At 33.9% G+C, this 26640-nt stretch overlaps 10 protein-coding genes across 10 annotated transcripts; 5 read left to right on the forward strand and 5 right to left on the reverse strand.

Moving 5' to 3' along the window:
• Positions 1–9597: 9597 nt before the first annotated feature.
• HEM13 (coproporphyrinogen oxidase) lies at positions 9598–10605 on the forward strand (the record flags this gene model as incomplete). The annotated part of the gene is made up of 1 exon (XM_071054045.1): positions 9598–10605. One exon carries the CDS (start codon positions 9598–9600, stop codon positions 10603–10605), a length of 1008 nt encoding a protein of 335 aa, XP_070910457.1.
• A 649-nt stretch (positions 10606–11254) lies between these two features.
• MMS4 (Mms4p) lies at positions 11255–13087 on the forward strand (the record flags this gene model as incomplete). Its single annotated transcript, XM_071054046.1, has 1 exon — positions 11255–13087. One exon carries the CDS (start codon positions 11255–11257, stop codon positions 13085–13087), a length of 1833 nt encoding a protein of 610 aa, XP_070910458.1.
• Positions 13088–13320: 233 nt separating this feature from the next.
• FES1 (Hsp70 nucleotide exchange factor FES1) lies at positions 13321–14199 on the reverse strand (the record flags this gene model as incomplete). Its single annotated transcript, XM_071054047.1, has 1 exon — positions 13321–14199. One exon carries the CDS (start codon positions 14197–14199, stop codon positions 13321–13323), a length of 879 nt encoding a protein of 292 aa, XP_070910459.1.
• A 374-nt stretch (positions 14200–14573) lies between these two features.
• On the reverse strand, positions 14574–16898 carry EXO84 (exocyst subunit EXO84; the record flags this gene model as incomplete). Its single annotated transcript, XM_071054048.1, has 1 exon — positions 14574–16898. The coding sequence occupies one exon, from the start codon at positions 16896–16898 to the stop codon at positions 14574–14576; it is 2325 nt and encodes a 774-aa protein (XP_070910460.1).
• Positions 16899–17292: 394 nt separating this feature from the next.
• On the forward strand, positions 17293–18900 carry SIF2 (Sif2p; the record flags this gene model as incomplete). Its single annotated transcript, XM_071054049.1, has 1 exon — positions 17293–18900. One exon carries the CDS (start codon positions 17293–17295, stop codon positions 18898–18900), a length of 1608 nt encoding a protein of 535 aa, XP_070910461.1.
• Positions 18901–19593: 693 nt separating this feature from the next.
• On the forward strand, positions 19594–20529 carry YMC2 (organic acid transporter; the record flags this gene model as incomplete). Its single annotated transcript, XM_071054050.1, has 1 exon — positions 19594–20529. The coding sequence occupies one exon, from the start codon at positions 19594–19596 to the stop codon at positions 20527–20529; it is 936 nt and encodes a 311-aa protein (XP_070910462.1).
• A 454-nt stretch (positions 20530–20983) lies between these two features.
• On the reverse strand, positions 20984–21766 carry ARO7 (chorismate mutase ARO7; the record flags this gene model as incomplete). The annotated part of the gene is made up of 1 exon (XM_071054051.1): positions 20984–21766. One exon carries the CDS (start codon positions 21764–21766, stop codon positions 20984–20986), a length of 783 nt encoding a protein of 260 aa, XP_070910463.1.
• A 633-nt stretch (positions 21767–22399) lies between these two features.
• VID24 (glucose-induced degradation complex subunit VID24) lies at positions 22400–23383 on the reverse strand (the record flags this gene model as incomplete). Its single annotated transcript, XM_071054052.1, has 1 exon — positions 22400–23383. The coding sequence occupies one exon, from the start codon at positions 23381–23383 to the stop codon at positions 22400–22402; it is 984 nt and encodes a 327-aa protein (XP_070910464.1).
• A 1408-nt stretch (positions 23384–24791) lies between these two features.
• Positions 24792–25388, forward strand: SND3 (Snd3p; the record flags this gene model as incomplete). The annotated part of the gene is made up of 1 exon (XM_071054053.1): positions 24792–25388. The coding sequence occupies one exon, from the start codon at positions 24792–24794 to the stop codon at positions 25386–25388; it is 597 nt and encodes a 198-aa protein (XP_070910465.1).
• A 510-nt stretch (positions 25389–25898) lies between these two features.
• Positions 25899–26522, reverse strand: RNJ42_03890 (uncharacterized protein; the record flags this gene model as incomplete). The annotated part of the gene is made up of 1 exon (XM_071054054.1): positions 25899–26522. One exon carries the CDS (start codon positions 26520–26522, stop codon positions 25899–25901), a length of 624 nt encoding a protein of 207 aa, XP_070910466.1.
• Positions 26523–26640: the final 118 nt, after the last annotated feature.

Here is a 26640-nt window from a genome sequence, read left to right on the forward strand (position 1 = left end):
ATCCAGAGATGAGTGAAAAAATTAAAATATGGGCTACCAAGTTTTCAAAGGAATCGCCCAAAAAACAAAAAATTAACAGTACTTTAGGTTAAGTAAAACAGACAATCACCCAAATGTAACAATCCGAGTGGAAGAAACTAATTAGAAAATCAAAAAACAAACAAACAAAAAGAAAATATAGCTATCTGCGACCTTAGTACAGTCAGAACAAACGGACTATGGATGTAAAAACGGACAAAAAAAGAAAATAAAGATCGGCCTTGATGGAATGAAATCGCAAGGTAAAAAAATGAAATGTTCACAGAGAGAACTTAGCTGTTAGCGATTATCAGAAAAAATAGATCACAAAACTATAACCAGATTTATTCAGGAGAATAGTTAATATAATTTCTTATATTATAAGCTCTTCTCTAAATTTTGATTAAGTGCTTTGCCTAAACTTCCTTTTTAAATTTATCAAAAAGATCACAACAAAACAAAACTAACCAAAACAAAAAAAAAAAAGTATTATCTGACAAACTAAAAAAAAGAAGTAAGATGTTAATGAGCACAGAAAATATGCTTCTTATCTTACTAAACAATATGATTGTGTAAGACCTCAACTAATATATGTTACTTGTAGCAATAACATAAAACGTCAATTCAATGACAAAAAGAAGAAGGATGATCTTGGGAGTATGTTCTATTTTCTAGATCGTTTGATTTTTTGAGAGTTCGAGGTATTCACAAAAAAGATGAAATATAATTTAATAAGCTTAAGGGTTAACACAATGTAGACAAGCCAAATCAAATAAGAAGAAAGAGGTGTAGTCGAGAATAAGGCTATACGTCTTTAAATATTAGAGTTAATAGGCCAAAATACAACAACGTCGTTAAATTTAACTATAAGCTGACAAATAACTAAAAATCGAATCAATTTCTTTTTTCTTCTCTCAGTTTTTACACTGCTTTTCCGGTTTATTATCAGAAGATATTTAATGCTTTCCAATAGTCTAAAGTAACTTTGGATGAACAAGTTGGAGTTTGTAACTTAACTTGATGGGGGCGTTGAACACCAGCTAATAAGAACGGTAGCAAAAAAAAATAGGACAGCAGTGCCTGAAAAAGATGTATGAGAACTTCAAGTGAGCAAAATTTCTTGTTCAGTCAATATGACAAACTATAGCAATTCCAAGATGATAGTCTTCTAAATTGCCGTAATATCCAAAAGGTTAATAGTATATTTTCTTTTTTTTTTTGGAACGATTATCCAAAAAAAAGGGTAAGGAAAATTTCCGATAAATATTAAAAATCTGAGCTATAATTCTTGAACTGAATTATTCTGTTATAGCAAATATTGCAAGATCAAATACAAAAGTATAAAATTAGAAAAGAGTTCTTACTTCAACCGAAATAAAAAAGTGTGAAAAAAAATACATCCTCTGTCAATAACACATCTTAGAAAATGAAGACAAGGTTAATCAGAAAAAAAAAATTAAACATGAAAAAAAGTTGACTACCTTGAAATATATTTATATGTTTTTTTTTTTGGTTTCCGTACTTCATTCAATACAGTTTGAATATTGAATTCTGAAGTAAACATACTCTTCGCCCTGGATTATGTAAAGCAAAAAAAGATTATTTCCTTCTGATCTGAATTCGGGCTGGTTCCGATCCTCCCTGATTTTTTAACAGCTATACATAGAATTAAATGAAGGTAGATTGATGCGATGTACATTTAACTTTAAGATATCCTTAAAGGCCTCTACGTCGAACTCTGAAGATGTAATTTATTGAGTATATTTTTCGAGCATCACTACTATTTTTTTTCTTAGAAACTTTTTTATTATTTTATTTCTACGTTTGACAATATTGACACCGAAAAACTTTTTCTATTGTCAGGAAATTTTTCTTTTTGGTAATTCCCTTAAAATCCTCACTGGCTTTACCGTACATTCTGGGCGCTTTATGCAGTTGTCAATAATGTCTCCAAATGCTGTATCTTTGCCTCTGCTGCGCTTTTGAGCGATGAATATTATATCTTAGATAGATGTTTTGAATCATCCTAGGAAACCCTCTTAAAACCGGAAAAATTGGTTAAGAAGATCGACTTGCATTCATTATACACATTACTAAGAAGAACTCTTTTTTTAAAAAATATTTGCCATAAATGAAATAGAACATATTGAAAAAAGAAAAAAAAATATTATGAAAATAGCTGTTGATTAGAAAGGTGGTAGAGTTGTTGTTACAGTTCATAGACATAACCGGTCACACGCACAGACTTTCTTGCTCTCTACTTGTGTCTCACATTATTTTCGACGGTTAGTCTCTGAGATTATCGGAAGAGAATTTACTTTTTTTCATTATTTAATTTGGTTTTTCGGTAAGGGTTATACAGAAATTAAAGAGAAATTGAATTTAGCCGTCGGAACTGCGAGCTTTCCTAAAAAAAAAAAATTATGTCTTTTCTTATTTTAAAAAGTAGATCCAGCTGGCTTTTTTCTAATTCTTTTAATTCTTTTAGTCTTTAATTACTTGTCCATTAACAACAACCCCTCTTTCTAACAAATGTCATATTTGTCCTTTTACTTGAAAACTTGGACCCCATTAGAAAACAATCTTACCACTTGCTGTACATAACCAGGCTTAAATAAGGATATCAGATTTGTCTTTATCTTTATTTTAGACTGTTTCCTACATTAAAACCTATACAAATTAACAAAATCATGTGGGAAATCAACAGCAAGCTCTAATTAAATTATCATGTTATGTGTCACGTAACGGAATATTTTTATAGTTACCTAAAAAAGATATTAGGTAAACTTTATTGAATAACTGAGCTTATAAAGCCATAGTTGAAAATATGAGGTACACTGATATTGTTCATTAACGTTTTGATAGAGGCTTTTTTTTTTTTTTTTTTTTTTTTTGTTGGTATTGATTTAATTCTAAAGTACAACTAAAGCATGAAAAAATTAAAGCCGAGAATAACTTGATATATTCTATAACAACTACGGTAACTTCGAAAGGAATAAAATTTTCTCTTCCACCATCGTTCAAAACATTTTCTACTTGATTATTATTATTTTAATTTACATAATATTGCCTCTTTTTTCTCCCCCATTACCTTATAGCTCCCGATACTATCCACTTTTTTTTTTATCTTTTTTATTAAATTCATTTGCTAATAGATTGAAGTGGAGTTTAACATTATGAAATACTCAATTTTACTTACTGGCTCTATTAGGTAAAAACTGAAAATCAAAATTGAGCAGCTTGGATACTGAGAAGTTCTTGCATCTGCCCCTCTTCGAAAACCGTGCTACGAATGGTTCATAGCAAAACTGGCACATCGATCTAACGTATTTTCTAAAACTATTAATGTGATTCATGCGGTAAATAGAAAACAGCTTCTGCTGTCGTTTCTACGAAGAATTCTTACCGATTCCTAATACATTGATCTCGATAGTCAGCTATACTCTGGCCTGATGTTATCCAGGCCAAAGGAAAAAAGTACTTACATTTCGCAGTGAGGTGTATAAAAAAGAAATAAGTGAGGAGCCTAAAAAAAGGTCAAATTTTAGGGAATGAGGCGATTTTTTCCCGATGATACTTTCATTATTGTCTAATTTTTGCTTGTCTGTTTAGCCTTCTTAAGAAGCAACCTAAGGTCTTTAATTATGTGGTTTATTAAGACTTTTTATGCCGCGAATACCTAAATAGGAAATGATCCCGTGAATGTTTTTTTTTTTTTCAATACAAAACTGCAATGCTGGAGTATAGAGTATATTCCGTACAGCTTCATATAAATCGAATATGCTTTGTCAGTATTATCTCTGCATATCCTTTCCAGAATAAAGGTCTTGCACTGGCTTTTCTACCCCTTCTCGCTTTTTTTTCTAACTATTTAATTTTTAGATTTTCTCCCGCAGGAAGGCCTAGAAGTATCCCTATCTGGAAACCGCGGGAGGGGGCTTCTCTCTGACATCTACTCTTCGGCACCAACAATGCCCGTACGTTATTTGTCTGCGTTGTGGAAAGACTCTCCGTTCTACTAGATTTCTTAGAAATGCAAGCTTGTCTACGGAAATTTCTTCTCGGCACATACAGTGCTATGAATAAGAATCGGTAATAAAAATTTTGGTTTTCAAAATTTTGTATAGGTTGACTATTATCCTTTTGATTTTGATTCCCTCTCTAAATTTATAATGGAAATCCCTTGATGCTGATCATTTTGCCCACTTTTTTTTTTCTTGCCCCGGACGCTACGATCTCATAGGCCATCAATAGTATTGAAATATGAAAACGAATTACTTTTTTTATTATCTAAAGGGTCTTTTCAGAAAAAAGAAATAGGATTTCTAAAGGATAGGTTTACAAAATTACTCAAAATTTGTATATCGGAAACTAAAGTTTCCGACAGAATACTTGAATAGAGTTTAACAAATTATTGACAGCTGTCGCATCATTCAAGTTCAATAATCCGCCATCTTTTACCGTTCGGTTAACGGAACGTTAATGTCCCTTTTTCTTTTGTAAATCATTCTATTCTAGATACCGTCCCCCGTTCACCCTCTACTCTCTCCTTAAAAAGAAAGTGTCCTAATGTGATCGGCACCGTAATAACGATAATACCGATTTACAAGAATGGTGAACAAAAAGAGACATTCTGTGAATCTTATTTCATATAGAGAATAATTTTTTTTTTTTATATTTGATTGAAGTTTCTCACAACGATGAGGAAATCAAAATAACAATAAAATGTTGTAATAAACAACAATACAATTAACAACGGACTATTTAAAAACGTTGATGTTTTCGATGTACTTATCACATTAACTACCAAGAAGCTAATGTTTTGATAGCCTGAATGACAGTAATTTGATTACTAGTGTTCCAGCCCACATTGAAACCAATATGCTCCCCGTTTTCGTAGGAGCTGTTTAATCTATCTATTCGCTAAAACGTGTCTATAAGGTAGAAAAACAAAAGTCATGATATAATTTGACAGATGATGAAAAAAAAAATACAAGAACTTGTTGAGGTAACGACCCGAAATATCGGTACCCAATTCGCTGAGAAAAACGAACAAAAAAAATCAAATAAATTGAGATATAATAATGTCATATTACAATTGTCTATTTGGTTACTTCAGACACCTACTAAGAACTCCGATTGATAACCTCAAAAAATAAAAAACCCACATAAAAAATTCAACTACAATAACAACAATAGAAATAAACTAAATAAACATATACCGGATTTCGACTTTCTATTCTATTTTTTCTTCTTTTCTTATCACTAAATCTTTTGAATTATCTCAAGCAATTCTGGATCGTAGATCCAATCTGGATGTTTTTTTATTGCAAATACTTTGTTTTAAACCAACTCAGGTACAGATCTCATTTAATTCAAACACTCCTTCTCATTCTATAGACTGGATTTTTATCCTTGAGTAATGTCTTTTCTCTTGGGTTAGATGCCCTATAGATTTCTTCCTATTGATCGAGGAACAAAAGGAAAAAACAAACAAACAAACGGATGGAATAAGTATCTCCGATTTTTAGTGCTATGCTTAACTTCATATGTCATTGCTTTGCCTAGACAAAGTACTTTGATTTCTAAGAAAGGGCAGAAAAATATAGAGATGAAAATAAACAATAAAACAAGAAACTTTCCTTATTGTTTGTTTAGCTTTTGCCTTTTTTTCCTTTTTCAAATGTGGTACTAAATATTGTAGAGACAAATATGATTGATTTTGTCACACTTAGTTGACATGTATTCAATAGAGCCCTCTCAACGTTTGTTCTTTTTTTGTTTTTTCTTTCATATTCATTTCTGTTTTCCATTACTTTTTTCACACCCGCATTATTCCCCTCTTTTCGATACTGATTCCTGTTCACTTAATACATTTTTCTTACTTCAATCAAATAAACAACCTACGAATTTCTTGATTGATAATTGAGTTTTTATTTCCAGTTGTTTATTTAGAAATCAGCTTACCTGCGTAAACGAATTTTTCATACTATAATATTTAAGACATCTCTCTAAGTCAACAGGTTATTAAATTTTGTCCCCAATGGAAATGAAGAAACTGTATATACCAATAAAATTAGCAGAAAAAATTCAAATTCCAAAAACAAACCATAATAAAACATAATAGGGATGAATAAGGATTAATAAAGAACTCCACAAAAACCTCAAACTATTAAAAAAAGAAAAAAGATTTCTGAAAGAAGATTGAGTAAGTTTATATCTATATGTTGTTACATATAACGGAGTTAATATCGGAGATTGTGTTATCTTAATACATTAACAAAAAAGGTATTGAGATATTAAAAATAAAACTAGAAAAGAATTCAGTAGAAGGCACTATTAGTTAAATTCATCAAGACAACCTGTCAACTTTAATGTCACAGAACTACATCAATACTCACACCATATACAGATATAATTTTAGTTAACTTAGCGTAGTCAAAAAAAAAAAGAACAAAAAAACAATAAAACCCTCAGAGGGTTAAGGGATCCAGACCCTTTTAAAACATCCTCACCGTAAATCAAATATTTTTTATTCAAAAGTAAAAACTTAAGAAAAATAATAGGATGAAATCTCAGATTACAACACAAATCCTTCCCTGGCTTCATCGATTGGGTATCGACCTTTCACAAGTTTACAAACCAGACTCCTAAAAAATTCAAGTAGACCTGAGTAAGTGTATCCAAATCGTTTCAAAAATAATAAGCGTGTAACTTTTAGTATGTCTTTCTTTTTTCCTTAAGCTCCGGATAACAATGAAGAAAAAAGAAAAGGTTCAATCCGAATTATTCTTTCTTTACATAAATTATTAGGTGATTATTGTACGTTTGATTCTTAGATTCGGAACAAACATTATAAAATTGATTTACGTAAACTTCGTACGGGGAATTTACAAGACAATAGAAAATGATAAAAATAAAAATATTATATAAGGTGATGCACATGATCAAATAAGGAATGTTAAAATAACGTAGGGAAATCGAGTAATACCACTCGAAAAAAACAGAAAAAAACAAGAACAAATAAAAATAACACAGCAAAGTAAAAAATTATTATATAAATTTATCATAAAATATAAATTTATCATGAATAGCAACTATTGTTGAACATCATACCATGATATCTTTTCGTAATAACTGTTTGAATGCTGCTACCTAGTGAAATGGAATACGTAAGTTGTTGACAAGTTACTATTATTTTGTTGATTGAAAATTCCTCTAATTAATGTAAAATTCGGAAGCACATGTAATTTTTTCTAGTATCAGTTATTATTAACGCATTTCATGTAGCATCAGGCAGTGTTAGATAAGGATCTATTTCTGTTTATTTTTTTATTTTTATTTTTATTTTACTTAGATAGTAATAAAAAAAAAAAACTGTGGGAAAAAAAATGGAGTTATGCAAATAAAACTTAGAATAAAAATCTAACAGTGTTTAATGGCACCCACCTTTCTTCCTAAGAATACCCACTAGGATATTTTAAAAACACCTTGTCGTTGTCACTGTACTTCAATTTTATAAAGAATTTGACAAAAAAAAAAAAAAAAGAAAGTAAATTATTTCCTTTCCTTAGATAAGTTTTAGAGTATAAGCTTGCTCACATTTGTCTCTAAAGCCACCAATTAGAAGACATATAAAAAAGAAAAAAGAAATAATAACACGAAAACTAAACCTAGAACTTTTTTGTTATCGTAATTTTAATAGCTAAAATAAATATGTGACAAATTAGCTTTCTTATTATTTATTTTGCCCATTCAGCCTATAGTTATCATGAACAAGGACAATAGTTTACTTTTGGCTTAGGCAATCAAAAAAAAAAGTGGAGAAGAAGGTGGAGAATTTCTGTTTTGTTACAATAGTTTCCTGTCAACTTGTGATTATTGAAGTAAAATCGAAAGGAAAGCCACGTTTTTCACCATTTAGATTCTTCGATATAATGTACTAATATTTAGAGGTATACGAATCTCCGCTTTTAGTAGACAGCTGTAGGACTCTACAACTTTCGTTAAATCCGTTTCGTTCTAATTATATTTTTTTTTTACCAACCTATCGAAATTGAATACCCATATTCTTAATGTCAATAAGTTATTATGCAGATAAGCAGTTTCTCAATTTTTATTTTTATTTTTATTTTTATTTTTTTACTTTACTTATTGTTTTAATAAGATCTCTACATTAAATTGAATTTTTCTATTGCTCTTCAATTCATGATGATAGCATTTATAATTTATAGCGATGTCATTTTTATGTTTTACCTCCTAGCAATATTTGATAGCAATGACTTTCATTTATCAGTTTATATATAAATTCATATAAAAGATTATACGAGTTTCAAAAAAGTAAATTCCCTAATGGGGAAAAGCAGGGATATAGTTCCGTGGAAAGCTTTTCTTTCTTCCCTCCCTCAAAGAAATCAACGAGGCGCGGAGTGGTTTTATAAGAACAATGGAAGAATATTTATAGCCAGTTTGAGATCTTTTTTTTTATTTTTTTTATTTTTAATTGTCCATTGTTCCTCTTATCTCCCATTGTTCGACTTGTAACACTTATCTCCCATTGTTCTCAACAAGTTTTTTTTTTAATTCTTAACAAACCACCGTATCAATCCCTCGTTTAACAGCCAATATATGTCAACTCAATTCGAGATCTCAAATATTTTTTTTATGTTATCCCCTTTTTTTTTTTTTTGCAGGGCTTATAAGCCCTGCTCCCCCCTCGTGACAAAGCTTTCCTTCCATTTCTTCTCATTTCAATGTGCTTTTGCTTTTGACGGTAGGCGGGAATCCCCACTCTATGCCCCCATTGTTTTATTGTTCATTCTAAAATACGATCCCCCTCTCGTATAGCTTAAAATTGAAAGACTGGATCTCTAGCCAATTAAACGAGGCGGTGATCTCCCTTTTTTGTTTTTGTAGACTTTCGCTACATTAGTTTCTCAGAGTGTACAAGAACAATTGAGTGTAGTGAAAAAAATTAAGAAGGTTTTCCATTGTTTCGTAATTTCTTTCTCGAGGCCCACACACAAGAGCTCCTCGTATAAATAACCCAGAGTGAAAGAAAAAAAAAGCAGCCAATCATATGTTGTAAGGGTCCATTGCTAATAATATTAAAAAAAAAAGAAATCCTTATTGAACAATGGGGAGAATGAAATAAACACAACAGCCATTAAATGATACGAAACAGATATCTGCTGATTATCTCTCGATTAGATTCCAATCCAGTTACTCTCTTCTTTTGTATAAGTGGACTTGGTTCTTCTCTCTCTCTTGTATCTCTTGTATCTCTCATCCCTCTCAGTCCTTGTGATACGGGTATTTCTTAGGGACAGAAACAACGAAACAACGAAAACCTAAAAAGGCCCTTTTGAACAAAAAGAGAATAAAGAAGGCCTGGAAAGAATCAATATAGACCCAAAGGTACAATTCAACAAATTGTCTTCTTATCGAAAAGGAACGCTAATAGTAATAATAAATAAATAATAAAAAAAAAAAAGGTATATAAACCTGTTAAATTTTTATAAAAAACCCATATCTTTCTTACATTTGAAATTTTAATTGATTTGAAAAGAGAAAAAAAAAATGTCAAACAATACTAACAAAACAGAAATGACTGCCCCACAAGACCCAATGCACTTGCCAATTAGGCAACAGATGGAAGCTTTGATCCGTCGTAAGCAAAAGGAAATTACTGAAGGTTTGGAATCCATTGACACTGTCAAGTTCCATGCCGACACCTGGGAACGTGGTAACGATGGTGGTGGTGGTACCTCCATGGTTATCCAAAACGGTTCTACCTTCGAGAAGGGTGGTGTTAACGTTTCTGTTGTCTACGGTGAGTTGACTCCAGGTGCTGTCTTGGCTATGAAGCAAGACCACAAGAACTTGAAGTTGCCAGAAGGTAACAACGGTTTGCCAAATGCTGATGGTGTTAAGTTTTTCGCCTGTGGTTTGAGTATGGTCATCCACCCAGTCAACCCAATGGCTCCAACCACTCACTTGAACTACCGTTACTTCGAGACCTGGAACCCAGATGGTACTCCACAAACCTGGTGGTTCGGTGGTGGTGCCGATTTGACTCCTTTCTACTTGTTCGAAGAAGATGCTGAGCACTTCCACAAACTACACAAGGCCGCTTTGGACAAGCACGACACATCTCTATACCCTCGTTTCAAGAAGTGGTGTGATGAATATTTCTACATCACTCACAGACAAGAAACCCGTGGTATCGGTGGTATTTTCTTCGATGACTATGATGAGAAGGACCCACAAGAAATCTTGAAGATCGTTGAAGACTGTTTCGACGCCTTCTTGCCATCTTACTTGACCATCATGAAGAGAAGAAAGGATATGGAATTCAACGAAAAGCAAAAGAATTGGCAATTGATCAGACGTGGTAGATACGCTGAATTCAACTTGATCTACGACAGAGGTACTCAATTCGGTTTGAGAACTCCAGGTTCCAGAGTCGAATCCATCCTAATGAGTTTGCCACTGCACGCTTCTTGGGTTTACGACCACCACCCTGAGAAGGGTTCCGAGGAGGCTAAGTTGTTGGAGGTCACCACCAAGCCAAGAGAATGGGCTTAAACCAGATACAACCATTTTCTATGATCACCAAGTTTTTTTGCTCTTAAATTCCGATTTTTTTCACGATATATGTTTTACGTTATCATTTATTTATTTATTTATGTTTTTATGTGCTATTCAGGACTATAACTATTTTTAATTTTCATTTATATTTAGTTTATTCCCACCTCAATTATTTTTTTCTTCTGTGTATATACAATATTATATCCCATTATGAATTGAATCTCAATGCTCTCAATATTGATCGATGATTTAGAAGGCTACAAATCTGTAATATTTGTGTTTTATATGTACTTCATAATTTAATAGCTACATATATTCAAATTACTACGTAGGTAATGTTTTTGAGAACAACTATAACGTACCATCATTGATTCATTATAAGTTCCCCATAAACTACTAATATTCATATATACATTAAAATGTGTCAATCATTTCAACTAAAAAGAAAATTCAATATTCCGGGTAATAATATAGCTGAAAAAAAATACATACGAAAATAAAGCATGAATGATTATATTTAAAAATGTCATATATGGTCATATTGTAACTCAAATATTAATATTTATTATTGGCAGTAACTTATATTTGGTGTAGAAGGCTAATTATCCAGAAAATACCATTAAAATAATGAACATATAATTTTTAAATGACTGCTACGCCTATTATAGAAATTATCGATGATTCAAGTATAATAGATGATACTGAAATAGAAATTATCGCTCAGGAACAGAAGAATGATAACGTTACAGAAACTTCACCAAGCATTGAAAAAAATAATCCCGATGTTTCACTTGAGATCTCTGTTCCTTTTATCGATGACGCTAGTGTCTCACAGCCAACTTTGGCACATCATTTCTCTAATTCAAACTACTCGGAGATTATAATATCTTCACAGTCTCACCAAGATCTAAATAGAGATACGAACAATTTAAAAAACTCTTATAGTGCGTCACAACCTACAAGCAGTTCTAAGAGAATTTTAGATGATATCATAAGTGATGACTTGAGTTTCTCAACTGATGATTTTAGCATTGATTTATCAAATAAAAAAGCCAAGAAGAGCAATATTTGCTCACCTACTAAAAAACAAGAAGCGATTGAACAAGATTCTCAGGAGACCATTAATGACAATATTAGTTCATCACCAGGTAGACAAATTCGTGCTGTAACCACAACTGAGAACTTAGAATACAGATCTAAGAGATCCTTGGTTGTAAGCCCTTCTAAAACCGTAAAAAGCTCTTCAGTAAGGCCAATCTCCAAAGAAAACTCCTCCACAGAGGTAAATAAACAATTATTTATATCCGAAAGCAGTGATACCGACATGCAAGTATCGACACAATCTAATAATAGTGGAACTAATGATGTTAACAACTTTATAGATCATTCTGAAACTTTATCAAGGGAGAGTCAACCAACCCGCCCATCAGATGAAGAGAATGAATACCAGAGACTTATCCATTACATCATTAATACGAAAAAATATTCTAATGAAGAAAGTAAAGAACTGTTTGATATAAACTTAAAGACAAAGAAATTGCAATTTAAAACAGTAAACCAAACACCCAGAGATAATTTTAAAGCTAGAGAGTCAATGATTCTTGAACTTAGTCCAACTCTTCTCGAATTTTTTAACAGCGAAGTTCCCAACATAGCAGAAATTTTAGCTCCTGCCAAAATTCAAAAATCTCGACATGATACCCATTCTATGATAAGGTTTTTTAGAAAATGTGATAGTGTTTATGATTATGCACATGATTATTATTTCCCTTCAGATCTTAGAATTATAGAAGAGAACGTGTCCATTTTTTACCATTCAGCAAAGGACTTTTTTAAACAATATAAAATTGACAAAAGGAAATTATTCGATTCCTTTAATGATTTACAAATAAAAGGCCACAACATAATATTGGTTCTTCATGATCTAAATGCTTTTAAAAGAGAGCTAGACAAAATAGAAGATAGCAAATATAGAAGCAGGGTACAGAGTCAAATTAATAATAGTAACGAGACATCACGAAGTAACACTAGACAATCAACCCAGCAATTTGATTACGGAATGAAACGATTTGATATTGAGCAACGTCTAAGATATATAGATAGAGAATGGAATGTTAAAGTTCATACCGTCAATTCTCATATGGAATTCTTAACCTCCTTAACTAACTTAACTAGTCTGATAGGTAAAAAAAGAACCGATCCAGCAATAAGATTTATGAAATATGCGCATTTGAATGTAAAATCAGCCAACAATAGAAAAGATACGTTGAAGAGAATATTCCAAGAAATAGGCAGAGTACCTGAGGCTAAAGCTAATTCCATTAGTGAAGCTTATCCCCAATTCCAGTCTCTATTCCATGATTTTAAAATTGGCTCCCTAAAAGCTGGTCTTGATGGGAGTCATCTGATGACCGAGAAGCTGGAAGCTAGATTATATAAACTATTTACCTCAACTGATCCTGATGAGGGTTTAGATTAATGCATCTCATATATTAGTAAAACAAAAATTCTACTACATTAGATCTGTTTTATTCTCTACTTAGTCTTGGTTCTTTTGATGAATAGCATTGTATAAAAAGTTCTTAGGCAAGTTATGAGTTAATGATTCCATGATATATATTCACGAAAGATAATTAGAATAAAAACTGTTAATATTGATATTCAGGGTATTTAAAAAAAGAATTCCCTTTAGTATTGGCTAGTTGACTAACCTTATTTCTTAGACAATACATACTTTACTATCAAATAGTCATCTTCGTTCAACCTCTCTTTTACTGGTTCAATTCTATCAAATTCTTGTTTTAGTTTCTCAATTTCATCAGAGTTTAATTGTATTCCTGAAGAGATTAAATGTGCAAGAACTGCAAGAACTCTATCAATGAGATTAACGTTATCGGTTGAGCCGAGATTTTCTATAGTCGACACTAAAACATTGTCTTTCCTTAGAGTGTCTAATAATTTTTCATCTATAGTGACAGCCGAAAGAAAAGCACTGAATACAGAGATTGCTCTTAGTTTCAGCTTTGGGGTGGCATTTGTATCATTCAGTACAACTGGTAATGCATCAAGACCATTACAGCTACTGAAAACTTGCGCAGCCTTTTCATGGTTCCGTATTAGGTTTGAAAGAGCGTATAGGGCTTTTATCCTTACCTCATTTTTTTCATTTTTGTTTTTGGCAATATCAATTAGCTTTTCTACACTGCCTTCATATTTAATGAAGTTATCTTGCGATGGTGTATTGTTCTGTACAGCAGTACCGATAACGGAAAGACCAGTTGCACGCAGATCAGCCTCATCATAATCTAAAGTGCTTAAGATAGGTTCCCACAATTTCATATTTTCAATATTATTCGCATTATCTAGATTCTCAATAAGCATCTCGAAGTTCTCATATGCTATTAACTTGTTTTCAAGATCAGCCTCCGGATTGGTGATAACAGCCATGGCTTCTTTCATTAAAGTTGGATCATCCGGTCCTCCACCACCGAATAGTTGCTCTAAAAGTTTTGGGTCTGGAGCACCAGCCTTGTCAATCGCTTCTTTATCACCTTGTGCATTTGCTATAGACCAATGCAGTAATTTCTCCATTCTTTTTATCTTATTAAATTATTTCTTGAAGTGTCTTCAAATCTATTTATCGTCTGAAACAGTGTTTACTCTTCAAATACCTGTATACTCAATAGATTTTAGGAGTCCCGAAGTACTATTAGATGTTATTGACTAAATAGAATGCTGCTCCAGGTTATATATTATTTAGCTTAGCATTCGATGACCAAGCTCATCGCAAATTTAAATCCAAAAATTTTGTGTAGAATCGTCAAGAATTCTCTAGAAAGATCACGTGTCGTGAAATAATATATATTTACTAATACGGTTCTCCATTAAAAACATATTGCATATTTAGTATGAATAGTCGCAACGATCTATATAGTCTCATATTTTTAACAGGTGGGGCATCGCTTCTAATTTAGCTTGTTGATGTTTTTCTTCATAAATTCATCTAGTTTGTAGACAAAATCTAGACCGACGGTCTTCAGATCATCAATTTGCTTTCTGGAATACTTGATAGCTTCAGGAGATAGTACATCATCATTCAATAGTTGTTTATCCACTAATTGGAAGTGTTGATCGACTTGCTTGTTACACCAATTAACAAGCATAGAGGATAGCTTGTCATGGTCTTTATGAAATAATTCTCTGAATGCAATAACTGTGCGCTTGATAATCTGGAATCTTACCACAGCAAGCTGGGTTAGGTATAACGACGGATGGTCTGAGGAACCTATCTGTAATAACAGTTGTTCAATGACGTTAGAACGATTTTGTAATAGTAAATCTAAACCATCCTCAGGAAGACCCAACCTAACTAAAGTTCTGACACCATTTCGAAGATGGGCCACTTCATTGATAAACAAATTCCGCTGCGAAACCTTCAGCACTATATCATCACGTCTTTGATCTAGTTTAAGATTCAATACATTAAATACAATGGTATCATCTTTCTTAATCAAAGTTCTTAGAGTGGATAATTGCTGTTCTGCGTCTAACAATGTGTTAACAGCAGCGTCAAATTTTAGTCTTGCCAAATCAATATCCACCTCCTCTATCAAATCATCAACAATCTTAAACTTTTGAGCACTTGAATTCCAATCACTAGATTTCGATCTTGAATGTACAGATAAGCTCAGATTCTGTAAAACAAATTGGTCCATTGAACTTGACAAAGGTCTTGTAGCTGATGGAGGAGACAGTCCCATGCTCCTCCTTTTCATTGGACTCTTCGAACCTTCTCTTCCAGGTGTTTGCTGTGTATTTTGTAAATATACTAGAGACTCTTTAATCCTCTTGGAGTTTTGCTTCTCGTTCTCTGTAATATCTCTCAAGTCGTCTTTAGCTTTTCTAAACGCATCCAAAACCCTTAAATATTCTCCACGCTCCTTACATTCATATAAGCATGTATTGTTGCTTCCAAAGTTGAAGGCAAGACGTGAATTAGAATTTCCTTCTACCGTTACCGTGATATCTCTAAGTGGACAACATTGACTGACGACTAAGTCATGCTGTTTACTCTTTGTCTTACCAGCAACTAGTACGGTATCATTCAATATATATATATGAACTTGTTGCAGTGGCTTCAAAGTGGATGCATTAAGTTCAAGCCAGTCACTTGATTCCATCAACAGATGTCTATTAGGTACAGATCCTAAAGCTTTTTGTGCGCCATCAATATTTTTGAATAGCGTATTCAACTGAGAGTCCCACATTTTCTCTAGAATCATAACACTTGTCCTATCACGTCTCTGGTTTAAGAAATTAGACCCAGGTTTTAGAGCTGGTAACAAAGAGTTAGATGATGTCTTATGAGGTGATTCAGGTCTAGATTGTTGCAAAAGCTTTTGTTGCTCGTCATTCTGTAGTCTTGATTTAGCAACAAGTACAAATTGATCCATGATTTTCGTCAGTTCTCCAATACTACTTCTTAGCTGTTTCAACTCTGAGCTGGCTTCGTGCAGGTCATTGTTTACAGTCATGATTTCATTGTATGATTTGTAGATGTTACGTTTTACCTCTTCCTGAACATCGGTGGACAGCTCGGTTAAATTAGAGGTAAAGAGATCTATATCAACTGCACTTGCCTCGCTTAGCCTTTCATGAATAAATCTTTTTGCACTAAAGTGGGGGTCAGCGAGGATCTTCCTTAGTGAGGCTGGATGGAAAAGACTAGCATATGGATTCATTGGATTCATTGGGGCCGCCATCGTCATACGAGAGGACATAGCACTCACACCAGAGGCTCCCAACCCACCAAGTCTTACTCGATTTCCATCCGGAACCCGTAAACCTCTCTCTGAGGCACGTCCCGACGAGCTACCCTTCTGCTGCACTATTGGAGGTTTTACGAGAGACGCAGTCTCCGGGGCCGCATTTAAATCCTGCCCCTCCATCTGGTCAATCATAGCATTAGGTAACGGCATAGAATAGTCCAAGTTAGGAGCTGCATAGTTAGCGGTGTGTATAGAAAGCCTCCTCTGCATTGAAGACGCAGCCCTGTTCCTCTCCTTAACATCAACTTTTGGGAGCGAATTCTGAGACGGAACTGTCAGATTAGCATAGGGATTCACGACAGGCTTCTTATCCTTATCCTTATCCTTCTCCTTCTCCTTCCCTTTATCCTTCTCCTTCTTAGCATTCTTCAAAGATGTCTGGCTCGTATTCCCACCCTTGGATGGTGTATTATTCTTATTCTTCCAATTATTCCTAGCTTTACGCAGCGAAAAGTCAACCATCTTCGCTTAACCAACTGCTGTATGTCTTAATGGCATATACTATCAATCCCAATTAGTATATATTCAATATCGAATACCCAAATCCCCTTATATGTATATAGATTAAAAACCTTTAAAAATCAATTTTTTGGGTCTTGCCCTCGCGCTACAAAAAAATTGGATGAAAACATTATAAGGAACAACTAAACAAACTTTACAATAAGCAAAAAGGTTATTTATATATCTAACCATAGTAAGATTACTGGGTAGCATTGGTGGTTAGTATCAGAAAGAGTGCTAATACGGGAGACCTGGGGTGCGAGAGATAATAGCTTTCTTTGTCAACAACTTTTTTCTTCTTTGTGGTTCAAAACGAATACAATAATAATAAGAAAAGTACAAATAAAAAACAAGCATGAGTATAACTAGTGAAGAGTTGAATTACCTTATTTGGAGGTATCTCCAGGAGACAGGTAATGAACTAACAGCGCTAGCGTTGCAGGAAGAGACGAGGGTGCTCGAATTTGACAGTAACTACAAAGAGAATATACCCATAGGTACGCTTGTGAACCTAGTGCAGCGTGGTATTCTATATACTGAGAGTGAGTTGCTGGTGAACCCCGATGGCGAAGTTACACCGGTAGATACGAACCATTTCTCTGAGGATTTTAACCTTGTACAAGCGCTACAGATCGATAGAGAAAAGTTTCCTAAAATTGCATTTAAAGGTAGGTTCGAGTTAGAGAATAGCGGGGAGAATAACAGCGATGATGTAGAAGGGGAAGTAGATAATTTCAAAGCCGGAGGCAGTGTGGCAGGACATGTGCAAGATGATGATGAAGAAGAAGAGGAAATATTTGCAGAGACATTGAAAAGCATATACGAGCTTGAGAAAATTATCTGTCTAGAATGGAACCCCGTAGCTGACAATGTGATTGCTGTGGGTGAGCCGGACTCTACCGCTAAAATAATTGAGCTGGAAGAAAAAGAAGTCGATGGTGAAATTAAACTTGTGGGTAAGGCATCGTATGAGTTAAGACATCCTTTTGCAACTAGTGCTACAACAGGTAAAATTACTAATCAATTAACATGTTTGGCATGGTCACATGATGGGAACTCAATAGCTACCGCTGTTGAAAATGGTGAACTCAGGTTATGGAATAGAGAAGGTAAGCTACAGAATGTCCTGAACTTTCACAAGACCCCGATAGTATCTCTAAACTGGAGTGCTTCTGACACACATTTCATATCGACGGATATAGATAATATTACTATTCTTTGGGATGCTGTTACAGGTGTCGTGTTACAGCATTTTGAATCCAAATCTACACAACAAGCACAATCCTCTTCAAATGAAACACAGCCATGCGGTGTGGACACAGAGTGGGTCGATAGCGATAAATTCGTTATACCAGGACCAGATGGCTCATTGCTTGTCAATCAGATTAACGAACCAAAACCCATCGGTAAACTTGTGGGACACCGTGGTACTATCAGCCAATTGCAGTTTAACAAAGAGACGAAGCTACTGGCAAGCGCCTCTGATGACAATACCATTAGAATATGGCATGGTGGTAATGGGAACTCTACTCATTGTTTTTATGGACACACACAAACTATCGTGTCTTTACAATGGATAACAAAGGATAAACTCGTGTCAGCCTCAATGGATGGTTCTGTTAAGGTATGGAGCTGTGAAAAAAATACGAAAGAAGGGTTCAGCAACTTGATAGCCGAGGCCATTGTGGATGGTGTGCCTATTTTTGCTGGCACTTTAAATGGTAGTAAAGACAAGTACGCTGTTGGTTTCATGGATGGTCAAGTAACAGTGTTCAGCCTAAGTATGCTACTGAAACGCTACGAAAAACAATCGCAAAATAGTAGTTCCGTGCTGGTGCTTAATATCCCGGTCTGCGGAGAATTCGAGACAGACAGCGAGGACTCAGTGTTTGACCTAGCATGGAAACATGATGAACTAGCAATTGCATATTCCACTAATAACGGTGCTATTATAAAAGCTTGATACATATAGTTAGATTTATATATATATATATATATACTTATATATATTCTAAGTTGCTTGGAAATGTTGTGTTATACTATATTAATGTTGTGTTATACTATATCATCAATCTGCAACGAAATCATTAACGTGATCCATCGCTTCTACTTTCCATATAAAATGTATTTATATTATTTACATTTTATGTACAGTTTCGTTATCAGTGATTAAAATTGGTCATGTCTCTTCGCCATTCACAGTGAAAGTAGCGTACAAAGTGCACACACACACTCTCAATTTTAAATTTTATGGGCCCTTCGAGGGCAGCTGGAAAAAAAAATTTAAAGAACGCAAAACTGCCAAAATTTCAATAAAGAAAAGAAGAAAGCCTTTGATATTTGAAATTTTCAATTGTTATTCAATGCGGGCTACGGGTGTTTCTGAGGTTTATAGAGAACCGGAATAGACAACGCCGGTCTTTTCTCGAGATGACGCACTATCGTACTAAATAAAGGTATAGTCATCACATATAAATATATAATTATTCGATATAATCAACCTTCTCTTTCTTCCCATAAGGATCAATTTCAAATCTATATACTGTACTGAAACCACTAATATAACCAAAAACTAAATTGTTAGGTAGAGAAACTCATTACCAATTAAAACAAAAAACAAAAAATAAAAATAAAAAACGAATTGAACAATTAAGTAATGTCTGAAGAATTTCCTACACCTCAATTGCTGAATGAGTTGGAGGAAGGGCCCTCAAATACTCCATTTGGTCGTGTGCTGAAAGATATATTTGCGGGAACCATGGGTGGTGTTGCTCAAGTGCTCGTAGGGCAGCCGTTTGATACGACTAAAGTGCGGTTGCAAACAGCCAAGACGAAAGTAGGTGTAGTGGAGGTTGTACAGAGCTTACTTCGTAATGAGGGCCCATTGGCTTTTTACAAAGGTATGTTAACGCCGTTACTTGGTGTTGGTGTCTGCGTTTCAGTGCAGTTCGGTGTTAATGAGTCTATGAAAAGATTCTTTGCTGCATACAATCGTAATGTGGACGGTAACGGGAGCCATCGCCCATTACCTTTGCATCAATATTATCTTTGTGGTTTAACTGGTGGTGTCGTAAATTCATTTTTAGCTGCACCAATAGAACATGTGAGGATCAGGCTACAGACACAGACGACTGTGGGGTCTAAAAGGGAATATCTAGGCCCGCTAGACTGTATAAAGAAGCTAATCAAAGCTAAGGCTATAATGAGAGGACTACTGCCCACCATGTTAAGAGCTGGCCATGGGTTAGGTACATATTTTGCCGCATATGAAGCTCTTGTTGTTAAGGAAAATACTAAAGGTATTGCTAGGAATGAAATCCCAGCTTGGAAACTCTGTACATTTGGGGCCCTATCCGGCACAATCCTTTGGTTATCGGTGTACCCAATAGATGTGATAAAATCGGTCATCCAGACAGATAATGTTCAAAATCCTAAGCACAAGAATTCAATGATTAGAGTTGCTAGGTATTTATATGCCCAACATGGTCTATCTTCCTTTTTCAAGGGATTTGTACCTACCATGATGAGAGCAGCACCGGCTAATGCTGCGACATTTGTTAGTTTTGAGTTAACGATGAGATTACTTGGATAGTAAAAAAAACGAATTTCTACTACCAATGATTTATTCATTTTATAAATTAGATCTCCCACCACCTTCCACTTGCATTTCACGACTAATTTTTGTGCTTTGTTTTCTTTTTAATTGTTTGCTTGGAGATTCCAGCTTAATAAAGTTTAGTTTTTATTTCTTTTATTATATTGCTTACGCATTCATCACTTTTATTTGGTCAGTAATTTCATATACATTAATTTTCACTGTATTTATATAATATGATATATTTTTGGTCTTTAAATTCATTTCGAGGTTATCTTTTTACCTGATGTGCATTCTTCAGGTACTAAGTTGTTCTCTTATCCGAATTGACAATTCTGCCTATTTAACACTTAGAGATAAAAGAAATTATTAAAAATATCTATCAATAAAGTAAACAAACATGTTACGTAGACCAGTATATAAAATGTAGAGAAATGTGCTTTTTACTAAGCTAATCTAATCTCCTTAGCAGGTAATCAACTTCAACTTCTTTGGTTATAGGGATAACAAATTCCTTGTAGATCTTAACAAGGTATTCAGGAGTAATTCTTCTAACCTTGTCAGTGCTATCAGTTGGTACAGTAGGATCAACCCCATAAACGTCTGCCTTCTTAATTAATCTCTCAAGAATTTTCTGCTCAACGCCAGAGTTTGTGATGTTAGCCATAATTCCATCAATATCCTTTTCTTTAATCAGTTTCGTGTACATATCAACATCTGATTGGAACTTAGCCTCCGCAACAAATTTACCGAAGTGGATTCTTCTACTCAAACTTTGTAGACATTCGATGTCTCTAGTAGCAACACTCCCGTAGTTCTCCATGGAATCCCCATCAGAGCTGGAGATTAAAGGAATTATTTCTTTTATATAGATGGATTTTATTTTGTTATTATAATTAACAGCTTTAGAGGCCTTTTCATGCAGAATGGTTGGGTATTTGATGCTTGGTAATATTGGTTTCTTTATATCGTTAGGGAAAAATGGTGTTTCGTCCGGTGACTCAAAACGACGAAGTTGGGAGTGCGCAATTTCCAATTGTAATAATGCCCAATCCAAAAAGGAGCCCTTAAAATCAGGAATTGGTAAATCTGGGTTATTCGAAATATAAACAGGCGCACATGTTGGAAAATGAGACCTTTCAATAAACTTGAAAATAATACTATCTTCCATTTTCACTAATTCATCTCTAATATTTTGTAGGTTCAAGACGGTATCGGCCTTTGTGAAATCCATTTTTTAATTATTTTTTATTATTCAATACTTTTTCTTTGTTGAAGATAACTAGATATCAATTGACTAGTAGAAAATACTCCGAGATTCTTTACTCAATGATAATTTTAATAAGCAGCTTTCCTATTTAAATACTGATATTTTTAAATTTTTTCCCAAAAAATCGCTTATCTGTTAAAAAAAAATATAAACCGTTATCGGAAGCTTATCTACATCGCAGAGTTAAACGTAAATCCAGACTAAGTACAACATTTTTGATAATAAGACTGTTAATTTTAATAAGTTGTTAGAAATGCTTATCTTGAATCTATAGATAAATTATTAAATTTGAAATTAGAGAGAAAAAAAAAGTGTTCTTGGTCATTAAAAGTGTCTATATATTATTTGTTAACTTATGAATTTATTTCTTTACTTTTGTGTGAAACTGTACTCATGTGTGAGTAAATGCTATGTAATTTGAGGTGGGATTCGTGTCGTCTTAATGTTTGTTTGAATATTAAATAAAAAAAATATTATTAGTTTCGTTTCTTTTGTCATGAGTTGGAATATTTAAAAAAACAAACGAATGTAAAATGGTATTACGATACGAGGAAGAGCAGAATATTTTTTATGGAAGAGGGGCGTTATTCGTTAGTTTTATGCAAACTCAAAAGTACAGCTTGAGTTACAAAGTTCTTGAGATTCCTTACATGGAACAAGTTCTAATTGTTGGAATCTTTCAGCGTCTTGGTGATAGTAGAAACCTTGTAAGTTACCTGTGAGCTGATCGTGGACCACGTAGTAAAATCCATCGTATGATGCACCATCGACGTTTTCAATAAAGGCATCAGGTACCAAGAATTTTTCCTTCCATCTCATAAAGATGAATCTATCATTCAAATAGTCACGGTCTGTGCTTTGCTTCTGGTTCTCCATGAACATTTCTGCTAGCGTGCCTATACTTTGTCTCTTCTTCTTGTAACTGTATTCCTCCTCGTTTCTGACATCTTCTTTGTTCTGGGCAATGAACATTTCTCTGAATGATGGGAAATTCAACCAGTGCTCTAGATCAGTCTGGTCATCCGTCTTGTAGGATTCGAAGTTGTTCTCTTCCGGCCACTGAGAAGATAAGAAACCGATCTCTTTGTGATCTACTGCGTAAGCCTCGAAAAATGTAGTGATCTCAGGATGTTGTGAAGTGAGACCTCTGATGGTTAGATAACCTGTGATGTGTGGTGAAGTGGTAGTGTTGTTGCTCTGGGCAGTAGGTAGGTTCACTGTCTTCAACGACACATTTACCTGATACCTCTTGTAGCCTGAAAGTTGGTACCCACTGAACTCAAGTCTGGGCCTCAGGAAGTTAGTCTGAGCTGTTGTTGGTTTCATAACATTATGTCCTGGGTTTGGTCTCTTAGAATATGAGGAACGGTCGTTTACAATGTATTTCCTCTTGTTGTTCAACACACCTTCTGGAGACCTCTCAATAAGGTGTTGTAAAGAGGGCAACGAGTCCTTAGAATGACATTTATAGAGGCTCAAGGGCTTCTCCACTAGTACATCGTCACGTAACCCCTTCTGGTATTGTAAAACAGTCTTCCTCAGAGATGCTTTCTTCTTTAAGTTAATATCTTGTTCAATCATTTATTTTGTTTTGTATGGTGTTTTAAATATTGTGGTTTCTTAACTTAATAAATAAAATAAAAATCAAGTCTAAGACATTTCCCAAATAAAAATAAAACAAGGATTCTTATATATGAATCATTTCATATATTGCTATATATGAGTAATTTATAAAATAAAAATTTTTTTTTTTTTATTCAATTATTAAAAAAAAAAGAAATTCCGGTTTGTGCATTGTTCTCTTCAATAAATAAAAGGGACCCTTCTGAAATGACGAAGGTTTGTTTTTTTTTAGCTTTCTCCCTATATTCTGTGTTGGTGTTCCTTTTAATTTTTTTTTTATGAAGAGAGGAAGAAAGGAAGATCTTGGCTGCGGTATTTTAACACCGGAATAATAAGAAGTCAGTGATCGGAAAAATTTTTTATTTATATTTTCAGTTCTAAAAACATTTGTTATGGGCTTCTATTTTTTTTTTTTTAGAAACCTTCGTAGACAAAAGAAGAAGAAGATTTATTTTTTCCGGTTCCATGCAGAGAAAGGCAAGGGCTATTTATTTACGGAAAAACTTTACTTCATTATTTCTTAAAAACTTATTTGTTTTCTGTAGCCGTTCTGCGGAATTGTTACGGGGAAAAAAGCAATTTTTTTTTGTATAGCAATTTCTGATATGCAGTAATTTCTGTACTGATCTGCTATTTGTAAACAAGAACAAAAAAAGAAAGAAAGGAAGAGAATGACTTTCTACAGGGCTTGTTATGGAGGTACGCCACACTTTAAGTATAAAAGGAACATAAAGACCCCGCACCATGATATAAGGTGGGGGTTTCTTTTTTTTGTTTTTAGTATTTGCTATAGTGCAGATCCGTTTCGAATAGATAACGATAGCGTAGATAAGAAAGTGGGGGTGGGATATCAGTATGTGTAAAAAAAAAACCCCTCCTACTGGTAAAGTGAGGGTACGTGTAGAGAGAAAGGTTTTATCTGATAAGATAAAAATCAAAGATAAAAAAAAGACTAAAAAGGCCGCTTTGCTATCACATGATTGTCGTATGCTGAAATAACTTAACAGCCGTTTATTAATTTGATTAAGAGACTGTTTTACAATTGTATACGATATCGACCATGTGTTTTTTCAAATGCTCCAAGATGACGGCACAAATTTTTTTTTTGTTGTTGACCGGGTGTCTTTCAGTTTTCCGTGCAGATGTTTCTTAAGGAATGTACATATTATATCAACAAAACCCACTTGGACAACGAAAAATTTAGCGAGAATAACTGTTTTTGCCTCTCAACCATCTTGTTATTATTTTTGATGTTTAAAATAAAGCTGCTATACTCTTTGTTTCTATATTTTAGTAGTTGATATTAAGTACAGACTAACTAAGCAAAAAAAACTACAAACCAACTCAACACAAAACTGGAATAAGGATGATTAATTCTCAAGTTTCTAACATTATCATCATGTTGGTCATGATGCAGGTCTCCCGTCGTATTGATATGGAGGACCCAACCAACATCCTATACATTAGAATTGCCTACTGTACTTCAATGGTTCTTTCTTTCCTGATCTACCAATACGCTAGATCAAAGATTGTTGCCAAGAATGACTTGACCACTATGAAGTACGTTGAACCAACCTCTCCATTCTCTGGTGAAGCTCTAGAAAAGAACCAAAAGGAGAAGTTCAATGTCACCACTGTCAAAGACTACGACTTGAAGGAAATTGATGGTGCTATCAAGTCCATCTACACCGGTGTTATGATGATGGGTTTCATGCACTTCTACATGGGTTACGTCAACCCATTGTTCATGCAAAGTATCTCTCCAATCAAGTCTGCTCTAGAACACAACGAAGTTAAGATTCACGTCTTCAACAAGCCAGCTACTGGTGACTTGAAGAGACCATTCAAGGCCGCTTCTTTGTTCGGTGGTTTCGGTCAACAACCAGCTGCTCAAGAAGACAAGAAGTCTATTGAAAAGGCTGAAAGGGCTGGTAACGGTGGTGTTGGTGTCAAGGCCGAGTAAACTTCTCAATTAGCATTGAAAGAAGAATAGACACAAACAAATCTAAAAACAAAACGAAAACAAACCTCATAGATACAAACATTTTACATACACAAAGTTACTATTAAAAAAACAACATTAAATTCTACATTCTTGTATTATTAGGATATAGTGGTATGTCAAATTGTAATAAAACAATACTCGTCTCGAAAAACAAAATTCTTTGTTTTTGAACATTTCAACATTTTTGTTGTATTAAACATGACACTTTTAGTATATTAAATTCCAGATACCAATGTATTAATGGAATCGTTATATTAGTCACTATCATAAGTGAATTTTCTATCCTTTCTTTCTTTTTTACTTCTGAATTACCTTGTTATATTACTACTTACATAAGATAGATAAATTTGATAAAAATGAATTCGATTTTATTTTACTTCTGTGGACTACCAGAGCCCATGCTGTTCTTTCAATTAGATATAATGTAGTTTACTTCATGTAGTATTATTGATGTCGTTTTGGTTATCCTCATTTAAGTATCTTATAATCCAGTATTGAATTAATTAATGCTTGCTCATCCTTAGTAATAATCTCGTTTTTAGTAAAGTCAAAGGAAAGTATTGTATCCACACCTTTGGAAACTTGTAAGTAAGTAAGATACCTATTAAACAGTTCTTTCTTAAACCCAGTTTCATTGTATATTCTTTGTAAAACATCGGTGCTTTCATCATGGACAATATCAAACTTGATTTCATTGAGATTATTATCAAATATATCCTTAGTCTTTAACGTAAAAGAAATTTTTGCCATCGAATTCATTAGGAGATATATTGAATTCATGTTCTGTCGCAGTGAGATAGCATAAATAACAACTTTACTATGCTCCTGCATCCAGTCCAACACGAACTGGCTCATACTATCGTAGCTCCGACATAATACTACTGTCCCACCTTCCGGATCGCCAACAGTTAATATGTGAAACTGGGAAGCCTCTCTATGTTTCAATTCCGTCCATACAACATCTACATGGCTACCCCCAGCCCGATGACTACTAATTGTTATCTCATTCCTAAAAGCAATTGTAGACCGCTCCAGGTTCTCTTGATCAAATTGAATCGGCCTAAATGACCTAAACAGAGACCACCGATGCATCTTCTCCCTAGTTATAGCCACAATTACAATACCTGGTTCCTTATAAAACAGAATTCATGAATAAAACTCGGAAAAGTTATAACAATAGCAATATAACGGATATTTATATATATTCTAC

Source organism: Nakaseomyces bracarensis, assembly GCF_045282275.1.
Source record: "Nakaseomyces bracarensis strain CBM3 chromosome Unknown Scaff12_0, whole genome shotgun sequence".
Lineage (NCBI taxonomy): Eukaryota > Fungi > Ascomycota > Saccharomycetes > Saccharomycetales > Saccharomycetaceae > Nakaseomyces > Nakaseomyces bracarensis.